We start from the raw sequence: 13,194 nt of genomic DNA, 5'->3' as shown, positions 1-13,194 counted from the left end.
TTCTATATGTTTATAAAGTTTTTCTTAATCCGTGTGGAGGAAATACCGAAAAATTGTCAAAGTCACTCAATGAAATATATTTTTACCTGTGCTTAAAACTTGAAATAACATAATCCTGTTAAAACATAATCCTGTCTCAAAAAATAGCAAAAATATTCGATTAGAAGTCCGTAACATCTTTCATCACAGCACTTTTTGATTTTTTTTGGTTATAATTTCTGCCCTTGGAAATAAAAACCATCAGTTTAATTCATAGAATTCTTGGTTTTTTTGTTGACTAATGGCAATGTATAATGTATACAAATATGCCAGAATTTCATTTGGGCATATCTAAAAAAAAGGGTGGGGGGAGAGATTCCAAATTCTTCTAAAAAGAATATTAAAAATTTCAAATCTCCTATGGATAACCCAAAAAAAGATCATCATTATTAATTCTTTGGATAAATTTTAAAATATACTGCAAACAAGAGAAAAAAATTAATGGACAGAATGAATGGAATTAATAAAAAATAAGACGGATAAGAAGAAAGCACAGATACTTTTTCATTCAGCACAACTTACTGAACATATTTACATACAGAAATAAGTTATAACATTCTACAAAGATAAAATTTTCATGGACATTTGTAGTAGTTCACACCAGCTCTAAGCCATTAAGTATTGCTATGAAGTTTCTTTTCCTTCTTTAAGTCTCTCTTGCCTAAAAGAGGAAGGAATGATAGTAAATTAAGAAAGCACATGAATCATTTCTTTTTATAAACAGTAACATAACTTTTACACATCACTACAACAGCTAAACAGAGCATTTTGAAATGCCCACAAATATCTTATTAATAGTAAAAGGACACTGGGTATGTCTATGTTGGCATTCTACGGGACAAACTTTTGGACATAAAACTAAAAATTTCAACACAATATACATATTGGCATTCTGCAGGACAAACTTTTGGATGCAGAATTATGAAACAGCACAAATAAACTTCAGGTTGGAATATGCACATTAGAGCTATTTCATTGAATTTCAGTTAAAAATTAAGCAAATTCTGGCACTTTCCCTCAACAATTTAGGAAAGTATCATAGAAAATAAATACAAAAAATTTGCACCATCTGAGAATTTAAAATAAATAAATAAGGATCATTTTAACAATAAATAACAATTCTTCTAATTTTGATGAAATAAAAAATACTTTTTAGTATATTCAATCTACTATAGTGTTATAATGAAATAAAAATCATTTTCACTGTAACCATAAATATTTCACCCTGAGTTTTTTTGGTTTTTTTTCTTCATTTGTAAACAAGAATGGAGATTTGGTTTAATTTTTCATACTGAAAAATTTTTAAAGCAAGACTTAAAATTATAAATAATGGTTAACTGCAAAAGCAGATAATGATTTTTTTTATATAGTTTATGCATTTAAAACACTACAACAATTAAAATAATCCAATACACAAAAATATAGTATAATTCCTTAAGCCTGTTCATTTTTTTGTTTTGTTTTTTTAAAATAATTCCCCAAACTTTTTATTGAATTAGTAAGTAGAAGTTTTCTAAGAGATTACAAAATGCATTCAGTATTACAGAAAAAAAAATGCTGAATGATTTTTAATAATTTGAATAATGATTTTTAATAGCATCACATAATTTATGAAGACGAGGTTATTTAACAAGGAAATTATTAGGTTTATCTCAAGTTAAATAATGTCTGCCTTCTATAAAGTCTCAAATTTCAGATTCATTAAGAGCAGATTTCAAAAAAATCTATAGAAATTCAAGCTAGAAAACAGATAGAGATAACTGACACGTATATAACACAGAATAGGTATAAGTCCTCTAAAACACATCTATCAAAATAAATACATAGCTGAGCAAACCATTAAAACTTTAGCATAAAAAAAAAATTTGAAATCTTCCACATGCAATAATTTGCCAAACTAATTGATCACCTAAGGCAATTAGTATGGAATAAACTGAAGTACATGAAAATGCAAGACATTTATAAATCACATATAGCAACAACTGTGAAATTTAGCTACTCAATTCAAGCAATTAGAAAGAATTTGTAAACCATGTGCTAGAAACAGAAAGATTACTTAAAGCTCAGTCAAGGATTTATGTAAAAATTAACAAATCCGAATAACATCCGATTAACAACAACCATTGACTTAATAATTGAAGAAATGCATTACATAAATGAAAATAAAATCTTGGGAATTCTAACCAAACAAATTTAAATGATGTATTTAGCATAATTTTATTTTAAGGAAAAAAAGGATACTAGTAATTTTAAAATGTATCCTTTTTAGTATGGAAATTGTATAGCTCTTATAGAAATAACACATGCTAACGTATTCAGGAAATAATGTAGAAGAAAAAACTCCTCCCACCAAAAAAAGTGTCATTTTATAAATGTGGTAGTATAAATACTATTAGCTTGCTTTATTTTAGACTAGCCACCTTTGGCAACCAGCTGGTTCGCCAATCTTAATGTTCGTTAAAATTTTAATTAAATATTTTATGCAATTCTTACTTTAATAGATCCTTCATAGAAATATTTTAAAACTTCAAATTTTGATAGTCATGTAATTCACTCATAATATTATAAAGGCCTTCAGTCATAACGTAATATGTATCGCTTTAATTTTCTGTTAGCTCCCTTAGAATTTATGCCTTAAATTAAAGTGGAAAGGATTAATCTGCAATTAATATAATAATATTTTTCATTGAAACAAAGCATTTTTTATAGTGATTATTGAAAACAGAGTCACTGAGCTTTTAAACTTTATAGGCACTAAAGAATATCTTTCTTAATTTATGTAATATCTCAAGAATTTGCCAACAAAATTTTCTCAGATTAATCATCAGTAGATCGGTTAATTAACAATGTTTAATTTTAAATAAATCAAACACTAAAAAAATAAAACGAATCGTTTAAAATAATCGGTTGAAAACAGGTTAAAAAAATTACTTAAAAAATGATGTACTTAAAACTATAAGCATATACAAAATATATATAACATAAATACAATTTAATTACAAAAGCATACAACTAACCTAAAAATAATTTAAATCAAGTTAGCATCCGTTGATAATAATTGTCAACAATCAAACACAATGCGCATGAGTGAATTTTCATCGCCAGTTACGGTAACGAAAATGCGTGAATTTTTCTACGCCAGTTGGGGTAACGCTATGCAGATTAGAAATTTTTAATTTCCTAAATTCTGTTTTATTTTAATTCAAAAGTACTTCAGAATGAATCTGAAAGATCGCAATTAATTAGCAATGTTTAATTTTAAATACATCAAACATTAAGAAAATAAAAAAAAATCGTTTGAAATAATCGGCCGAAAAATGTTAAGCCTAGCCTTATTAGCGTGGGAAAAAAACTGAAGTCTTACTCATATGGCGGGGGAGAAAATGAAGATTTTTTTGGCAGGAAAGTTAGTTTTTAATTAATAAAATTCTAATTAAAAATTCAAAAAAGGGACCACAGGTGCACACTCCCAACCTCCAAGGTATACATGTACCAAATTTGGTAGCTGTAGGTCAAACGGTCTGGCCTGTAGAGCGCCAACACACACACACACATTGAGCTTTATATAAGTATAGATTAAACAACAGATTACATTATGCTATGCTAAAAAATTGTAAAATATCAATGACAGAATGAGTTAAAATAATGTTGAAAATATTATGTACAGAAAAAAAATAGCCAATATCAGATGAATATGAGAATTTTATATACTTAGATTTCCTAGACAGGCTAAAAGCAAGAATATCTAAAATCCGTTCAAATTATTTATTGTTTACAAGCTTTTAAATTTATTTAAGAATCAGAAACATTAACTCAACCATTGTGAAATACAGATTTATCTCTTCTTGATTTTGTTTTGTTTCCTAAGTAATGATACATTGAATTTATGCATGCAATTGTGTTATTAAATAACAAAATGTTAAAATGGTTCCAATATATTAATGTATTAAATTATTTTAATGGAATTAATTTCAAGAGAAAAAAATTCCATTGAAACTTTGGAAAAATAAATTAAAAACCTGAGTGCTAAAATTTTTTTTATTCTGGTTCCAAATGTGCATACCTTCAACAAAAATATTATGGAAAGAGAATAGTCTTTTTTAGGAGTACAACTCTTTTGAATATCTCTTTTTAGGAAAACTAAAGAACAGCCATTTTAGCTACATTAACCATAACTCATTGCTCCAAGCCACACCCTTTGGAGTAACAGACAAGAGTAAATTAAGACCAAATCACAAATCAATATGTTGCTATCAAACATTTCCCCTTGCCAAGTTTTTCTTGCACTGAATTTAAATTTATAAACTTAACTATGTGTAACAATCATAATTAATAACAGTTACTGACTGGACTTTTATTGACCTCTCTCTTCCCTTCAACAGAGGAAAATAAAAATGCAAAAAAAAGGGGGGGGGGGTATTTTTTTTTTCAAAAATAATTCTGATGTTTTTAGAAAATTTCTTTATTAAATATTATTTAAAGTAGAAAACACAATATAAATTTTAAAAAAGCATATAAGAAACCACTAAAATTAAAGGAAAAAAATGTCAAGCATTAAATTTATCTATGCATTACTGCATAGAAAAATTTAATGCTTTTTGCTTAAAATATCTTTTTAATTATCTTTTAAAGATTCAAATTTAATTTTGAACAATTTACTAATCAAATAGATTTCTGACTCAAAATAAAACAGTTTTGAAACTATATAACAGTTTTTAGTTAATTAATTTTAATTAAAAATACATAACATCAAAATCATTTATTTTTATCTAAATCTTTACACTAATTTATATTAAGTTATCAAATTAAAAAACATAAAATATATAAAGTAAGCAGCAAGCATAGATAGCAAAAGGAAGAAAAAAATTACTGATTTTCAAAAACAGAAAAATTTGAATTTCTGGAATTGAAGTGAAATTTATATAAATATATTAAGTATATTACACATAAACACTAATAATTATTTAACTTCCTTAAAATGATGCAAAAATCATTTATAAACAATATTTTTTTGAAAATCATGGTAGGAAAATAAAAAAGTATTGTTGAATTTTTAAATAAATAAAATTCTTATAAATTAAAAAAAAAAAAAAAGAATTTAATTTTGCAAAATTTGGTTGGAAAAAATGGTCTAGAAATGCAGAACACCAACAGACAGATACAGATCTCCTTTATTAGTAGTAGAAATTATCTTAAAAGATTAAAAACTCTTTGAAGATTACATCGCATACATATTTCTCATACTGCATTCAATTTAAAATTCCAGTAACAATAATAAAATTAATAAAACAAATATTTAGTAAAAATGAAAGTTAATAACCAGAATATTCCTATCCTATCAAAACTGGCATTTTCAAATCACAACAATTAAAATTAGAAAAAGGTAACTATAGTTTAAGATGGAATAAACATCTATAAATCAAATGAGATTTGTGACATACTTCAACCGCAAATAATGTTCTTCATGTAGCCAACATCGAAATTCATCCATAGTCATTCCACCAGTACCCATAGTGATTAGACCCCCAGCAATTAATCCCAAAAAGCCACCTAAAACTCCAGCAACAGCAAAACCTTTCAATCCATAGTTAATTCTTGAAAAACCACCTAAAACAGCTGCAGCAAAACAGTTAAATCAATATTACGATATTTAAATAAACCCTCTCAAGTCATACATTATATTATATATTCAAAACATGCTAATTCCATAATTCTTTATCAGCATAGTCAAAAAGTGCAATTACTTATTTGGAATGCTTACACTGTGCTTGCTTATAAGACGATTAACTATTTTTTTCTCTGTTATCTAATTAGATGAAATTTTTCTTACGGAAATATACTGTCATTTTCATTCTAATAAAAGTTAATACAACATTTAAGATTTTTATGAATTTTAGACAATTTCTGACTTAAAATCAAGTCATTCAGTGAATACAATAGTTAATCTGTAAATGAGTTATATATGATATTAACTATTAAAAATTTGCAAAACATTTGAAGTATTTATAGATTTTATGTGATTTTTACATTGAATTATAAAGGGTATAATCAATTTCAATATAGATTATACATTTAAAGTTATGAAACGTTAATTTATATATGGAATGCAATGATAATTTAATGCATATATGACAGTAAATTCTTTAATCTATCACACATCTCATATATAAAAAAGCAATACAAATTTAAACTATATACAAAATGAAAATAAAAATAAAATATTATCTTCTTATGGCTTTTGCCAATGAAGAATATATAAATGAATCAAGTTGTTTTTATCAAAATGAAATGTTTGCTACAGATGATATGGAGCAGAATAAGCAAAGTAATATACTGTATAGTTCAAATGAAATTTTTTCTCTCTACTATTATCAATTAATATGCTTTACATAATATACAAATTTAAAAAATTTTTTTAGATAAAACAAAAATTACTAGAATTTAAGTACTAAATTTCAGTAATGATTTTCATATAAAGTATTTGAATTATTTTATCACTTAAAGTTCTTTTACCATAAATTTTAGCCCAAATTCTGCATTTTTCTACCAATCAACAATTAATTATAAAGAAAGGTTTCTCAATGCCATTAAAGAAATGAAAAATAAAAACCTCCACATAAAACACAGAAATAGAACAAAACAATTTAAATAAAAACTGCAGCTTATTCATACATACCTCCACTAACAGCATGTTCCCATACTGATATTTTGTTTCTATAATTTGCAGCTGTCATTGTACTTAATCTGAAAATATAAGAAAAAAATCAAAATAATGAACTGATATTTTAATAAGTATGCTGATGCTTTTGAAAATTATTAAAAAACAGAATAAATTGAGCCATTCAAACCACATTTTTTTCTCCAGTCCATTTTCAATATTATTATTTACTCCAAATTTGAAAATAAGAAGTAGAAGGATATATTTGCAGTGCAATTTAATAGAGAACCAGGACAGCTAATTAATACTGTTTTCAAATGGGCCTATGTCTCCGAAGGCCAACTTTGGAGTTCAAATGATATAGTCTTGAAATTCAGTTTTATTTGTGTATGTAAAAATATACTTCATTCTGAATAAAATTTATATCCCGACTATCAGTAAATTCCAAATTTGATATATATAAAACAATATTTCTTTCATTTTACATTTTAAAGCATTTTGAGATTTTTCTCCATGTTTGAAATAAAAGGATAGCATTGACCTGTATTAATAAAGAATGTACATATGCTTTTTCCTATAATATTGATTCTCAAGCTTTTCAATATATGATATTAGAATGCTTTTCATAGTTTCATTCTTATGTCTTAATGGATAATGATATATAAAAAAAACATATATTAAAGTAAATGGTATATAATTGTATTTTTAAGGTTTTATCTTCATACATAAAAAAAAAATGTTTAATGATATAAAAGCAATAAGTAGTGCATGACATAATTGCTAAAATCATATCAAATTAATCTTTTAGCATTTAATATTCACATATAAATATATGTATTTCATTAAATAAAAACATGAAGAATATACTCATTAAGAAGTGACAATTTTTAAATATTTAGAAAATAATGATTCAATGCCATTCAAATCCAAATTAAACTAGAATAAGAGGTTATGATATATACTATCCGAATATTATTTGAAGAATTTTAGATCAGAGATCAATGAAGTTAAAATATTGTACTTGACAAAATGAAGTTTTTTTAGTGTCTTGAAATGTTAAAAGGGCAATAATTATTATTGATAAAAAAAATTCGATAATAAGAATAAAGAAGATTATGAGTTCAATTTATTGTCATTAAATAAAAAGCATTATAGCCAAAATAAACTCATGGCTTGAATAAGCTTCATACATTGAATACACAAAACACCAATAAAAGACAATACAAATATTATAAGGTCATAAAAAATAATAAAAAGGAGAGGCTTACTAAAAAATTATGTGTATCCAAGTAATGCTTTTACCAATCAATCATTTTTTTTTTATATATAAAAATAACCTCAAAAGAATTTTTGGAATACACATTTCTCCTCCCTCCCCCCCTCCCACACATGAATATAATTTTTTTTTCTTTCTTTTTTTCTTTATCTTTTCTCGTCTGAAATAAATGCAGGAAGTAAGTATAAAATTTACTATAAATCTCTACATACATTAAATAAAATCTTTGAAGAAGGACAAAATTTCTTTCAATCATTTTATAGTGATTCCTCCAAACATACCAATAATAATTTTTTAAAAAAACAGAAGTTTAATTCCAAGAGCAACCTCACTATTTCTCTTCAAAAAAGTTTAAAACTGGAATGAAGCAACAAGTCACTCAGACATTTGTTTTGTAGTGCAGTACTCAGGAACTGCTGAAGCAGAGCAATGAATAATTTGAAACACGCTTTTAAATAATTTATTACTTCAATTTTAAATATTAGATGTATTTAAATTTGATAGAAAGAAACAAAAATTAAAAATCAGTTTTTAAATAATTTATCACAAACTTTAACAAAACATAAATGCACCTTTATAAGGCCCACAAAATTCATTCTTCTGGAAATTATATTTCTAACGAATAATTACAAGTGAAAAATTTTGAAGAAAACTTTGATAATGAAGAAAACTTTGGGAACTTACAAATAAAAACTACAAAAGGATCCATATTTAAGAGCTGATTTAGTTCCTCCCTGAAGTAAAGCCATTGTCATTTCATTTGTGAGACTTCTCTGAAGAAACAAGGAAATGTTAGTATCATGATAAGAAGAATTAATAATGTTTAACTAATTTCTTTAAAGTTTAATCCCAAACAAACAGCACTAAATCTGAGCTAAGCTAAATGCTTAGATTATATTCAAGTCTTTCACACTATCATCCCACATACATTTCTATGTAAATAAAATGGAAGTTTGCTACATCAAAATTCATAATTTTTTCAAGTTGTAAAACCAAGTAAAATACAATCGTATATTTTATATTATACAAAAGAAATACATAAATCCATCATTCTAAATATATATTAATTAAAAATAATATATTTAAAAATTAATTTGAAATAAAAATGAAGAAAGACACATAAATTTTTACTTTTGCTAAATGCTGACTTTCAAAAGATTTTGCCTTATTTTTTCGAAAAAAATCTTCTTTAGCTTTCATCATGCTTGCAAATCCTCCAAAAGCTGCAGCAACAATAATAGTGTATTTTCCTGTTGTTATCACATAATTCATCTCTGGACTAAAGCCAAATTCACTAAAATAATTAGATAAATTAATTAAATGAAATCCAAAATAAACTTTAATGAATTTACTTATCTGTTCTCAAAGATATTTTTTAAATAAAAATTTTGTAAATTTAAAATCAAATAACTTCCAGACATTTTCACATAAATTATATATTTACTTCTAAACATTTTCACATAAATTATATATCATAAAAATATATTTATTATGAAAGAATGTGAATTTTTGATGGAGTGGCATAAAAGGAAACTCAACTTTTCCCCATAAGGATTATTTTTAACACACATGCAAAAAGGTATGCTCAAATAATTACCTAATTTACAAAAACAACTCCCTTAACTATAAATTATGTGAAAAATTAGCAATTGGAAATTTACCTTAATTTTTTCCCCCCCATAAGTGAGTGCATATGTTTGTAGTTTTGTAGGTAAATAAAATTTAATTGTGGATTATTAAGTCATCAGAAAAAGGTAGGTTTTTAATGGACCATTGAAGTCAATTAGAATTTCCAATCAAGTATTTTATGACTTACACTAGTTAAATGAATATCAATGAACTAATCATAGGTATTAGAACTATGAATAATAATTTTTATCACTTTCCATGACTACTTAAAATTAATTCAGTATAATTGACTATAAACCAAAACTATAGTTTTGGATTTAATGATTTTATCTTGCACGCTATTGACATATATGAACACTAAAAAGAATTCAGAATTATTTTGAGTAATACTTATAGGATGAAACGTTAGAAAATTTTAAAATCCGTTATAAAATTACGTTAAAAAATTAAAAAATTTTAATAGCGGATAATGAGCTCATCCACCGAACTAAGAAAGGTTGCACAAATAGCGTTATAAAATCAAAAAACAGCATTTAAAGCCGAATTTCATATTTATTTTAGTCTATTAGAATTTTTCTTTACCTACTCTGTACTATACATTCGTTTTATTCTGTCCCATCCAGTTTCTTTGGATAGCTTATCTTTTATACCTGTTTCTGTAATGATTGGGAAATTATTTGTGGAGCAGTGGACGTTGCGTATTAAAAACGGAAAAACCATTTTCGTTTTATAATACTAAGTTTAAACTGTGGCACTTTTCCTTCCACTCTTTTTACAAGTTTGTCTTCCCTTCCCCCCCCCCCACTCTACTTTGTTTACTCACTTAATGTCGGCTCTCTAAGCATTGCTCTATATTACACTAAAAATATTTGCTCGGCCTTTTTTTTTTTTTTTTGTAACTATTAAAATTCCTTAAATTTTAAAATTTAAATAAAAACATAAGATGACTGAATTTCCTTCCATTCTAAGTTAGGGATGGCGAATATTTTACGAGCGGTTATTACGTAACCAATATCAAAAAGTCCCAAATACCAGTGATCAATACTTTTCAAAGTAGAGATGCATAATCCACGATTTTTTGAACAAATAATTTTGCTATTGTTATTTTTAAATAATTGTTCCAAATATCTGTTATTTCAATCATATTATTAATTAAAAATTACTTAATATTAAATTTATTAATTGTAATTAATACTTAATTTACTAATTTAAGTACCGTGTGATTGAATTAATTTATCTATTTCAGCTAACTTCTTAGATTTGATTTTTTTCGAAACTATTTAATTTCTTTATTGGAGAAAACCATTTTCTGAAAAATTTGAATTAAATATATGTTATTTCTTTAAATTGTTTAATTTAGTTCTATATTCTACTAATAGATGGCGCCAGCAGTAAACGAATATGTGCAAAGTCAAGTTACAAGCAATTAAAAATGATTTTTATGGAATAGTGCCTCATCAAAAGCGAATATCGGAAAGTCAAGGTTACTCTCATGAAGTGGAGCGGCGACTTCACACTTTCCAGTGAAGTCACCACTCCAATAAATTTCAGTGATATGCTTAGGATAGAAACGCCTAACACAAATTCCCTTTTCGAGTACTATTAACTGCATGCCAGGGATTAATCGCCAAGGATCACACAATAGATTCAGTAAAAATGCTACATTCGCACCATAAGTGCAATTATTACCAAGCCAATGCTATGCAAGGCATTCTCTGCCTTATCCAAGATTCATTTTTTTTTATGCGCAGGGCAGGGGATAACATTTTTATTACAGAATATGCCAGAAAGTTTTGGGAACTATTCCCACTGGATGATGTTTATAGAACTGGCATACTATCTGCTAGTTGCAATGATGTAATGCGATTAGCAAAATTAAAAATGATGCAATAATTCTGCATGGATTGTCGATTCTATGGCTACTAAATTTGACAGTCAAATCTCATTAAACAAGGTTATTTCAACGCTTTAATTAGATCTTAACTAGTCCACTCTAACTCCAATTGAGGATTCTACCACCAACCTCTGGTTCGTAACCAATTTTTTTTTAAGTATACTATTACCAGGCATCCATAAAAATAGTTTAAGTGCCATAATGGCATGGTAGTGGGACAGGGGATCTCGATTTCCCAGCAGAAAAGTACGAGAGATGCAGAAGAATATTCGAGTTCAATTCTCCGTTAAGATATACTCTACCAATAAATAATTGGACACTTCTGATAAAAATATTTTATTCATATTGAATTGTTGGTATAGCCTCCACCTGAAGCAATTGTAGATTAACACTTTAGGGTATGCTTTCCACAAATATTTCGATAATAAGCATGGGTATTTTCTTTCACTCGGATCGGAGGAGATATGCAAACCCATTTACCGATTTTGGATGGCTTCTGCACTCGTTAATTCAGCGATCCAACTCTTCCGAGAGAATTTCTATAGGATTCAACTCTGATCTGGTTAGTCCAATCGGTTCACCTCATTATCATACCAATCCATGGTGGACCCCTCAACATAATGCCGGCGTTCTAACATAGGAGTAGCGCGTCTTTCCGGCTATCTGGAGGTCCCGGTCCGGGCATGGTTGTTGTGTTCTATCGGCGATTTGTATGAATGCGCCTCCTTGTAAAAAGGGGTTGTGCAAGCGAATGTGACGCATGAAGTAGCCATGTCGTACTCTCGGCCCTAGTTGGAGCTACTGAAAAAATAAGACGCTCACTCGGCTAAATCGCTTATAGATCTTGTGAAGTACCTTAAGTCGGAACAATACGACAAGCGACATTGCCATCCTAGAGAAAATAATGATCCCACTCTTAAAATTTCGAGGAAGTACATTGTCGTTCAGAATAGCGGAGCCGGCGCTGAGCTTACCATGAATCGGGATCAAGGGTCCTAGTCTATACCACGAGAAATATCCCGAGATTATAATTCCTCCTCCAAGCTTTACTGTAAGCATAATATTTTTCTGTCGAAAGCATTCTCGATATATATTCCAAACCCATACTGTCATCCGACTGAACCTTGATCTTTATTCCAGAGAACCCATTTCCACTAATCTAAGATACAATTCTGACGCGCCTTATACTAGAGTTTGTCGGATTTCGTATTCGAGAGCCTATGGGCGGCAACCAAGCAAGTGGGCTTCCTCGCGTTTGTTGTTTATTAAGTAAATAGTCGCAGATACTTATTGGAATTCCTCGAATGTGTACACCATCGGTTTGGTACAGTCCACCTCTTAGCTGCGTAGTTTGCTGGGTTGAAGTGCATTCTGACAACCACCACTCACCTTCCACTTCCTAACCACAAAAACTATTAACGATTTAGAAATATTTATTCACTATATACGCCTTTCAAGGATCGACCATTTCAATGAGATAAAACAATTACGCCTTTCTCAAAATCAGACAGAGCTGTATTTCGTGGCTAATGCCCTTGTTGGATCCTACACGATATTTAAGTACAGAAGATGTGACGTCATCATAACCGCAGATAATCTCATTTACATGGGTGTCCAAATACTTTTTGGTAGATAGTGTATAATCTGAAGTTCTGTTGTTTAAAATTGCCTTCTGGATTGCTATTTGTGTTATTAAGT

The 13,194-nt window shown here is 27.7% G+C and overlaps 1 protein-coding gene across 3 annotated transcripts; it reads right to left on the bottom strand.

Annotated features, from left to right (window-relative positions):
• Positions 1 to 521: 521 nt before the first annotated feature.
• Positions 522 to 13,019, bottom strand: LOC129989325 (RPII140-upstream gene protein-like). 3 transcript variants are annotated; one of them, XM_056097784.1, is made up of 6 exons: positions 12,886 to 13,019; positions 9,105 to 9,267; positions 8,658 to 8,746; positions 6,716 to 6,783; positions 5,481 to 5,655; positions 522 to 700 (listed from the first exon to the last, which is right to left on the bottom strand). In XM_056097784.1, exons 2-6 carry the CDS (start codon positions 9,243 to 9,245, stop codon positions 664 to 666), a joined length of 510 nt encoding a protein of 169 aa, XP_055953759.1. In that variant the 5' UTR covers positions 9,246 to 9,267; positions 12,886 to 13,019; the 3' UTR covers positions 522 to 663. The 3 variants fall into 3 exon arrangements, with proteins under 3 accessions (XP_055953759.1, XP_055953757.1, XP_055953758.1); XM_056097782.1 differs by lacking the exon at positions 12,886 to 13,019 and adding an exon at positions 10,189 to 10,396; XM_056097783.1 differs by lacking the exon at positions 12,886 to 13,019 and adding an exon at positions 10,185 to 10,314.
• Between the last annotated feature and the right edge of the window lie 175 nt (positions 13,020 to 13,194).

Source organism: Argiope bruennichi, chromosome 10, assembly GCF_947563725.1.
Source record: "Argiope bruennichi chromosome 10, qqArgBrue1.1, whole genome shotgun sequence".
In the NCBI taxonomy this organism is placed as follows: domain Eukaryota; kingdom Metazoa; phylum Arthropoda; class Arachnida; order Araneae; family Araneidae; genus Argiope; species Argiope bruennichi.
This window is presented reverse-complemented; position numbering and strand designations above follow the sequence as displayed.

Coding starts and splice junctions, on each gene's coding strand:
- LOC129989325 (XM_056097782.1), bottom strand. CDS start 10,322: ATGGTTTTTCCGTTTTTAATACGCAACGTCCACTGCTCCACAAATAAT. Junction 9,268..10,188: donor AAACGAATGTATAGTACAGA/GTAGGTAAAGAA, acceptor TAATTATTTTAG/TGAATTTGGCTTTAGTCCAG. Junction 6,784..8,657: donor TCCTTTTGTAGTTTTTATTT/GTAAGTTCCCAA, acceptor TTATATTTTCAG/ATTAAGTACAATGACAGCTG.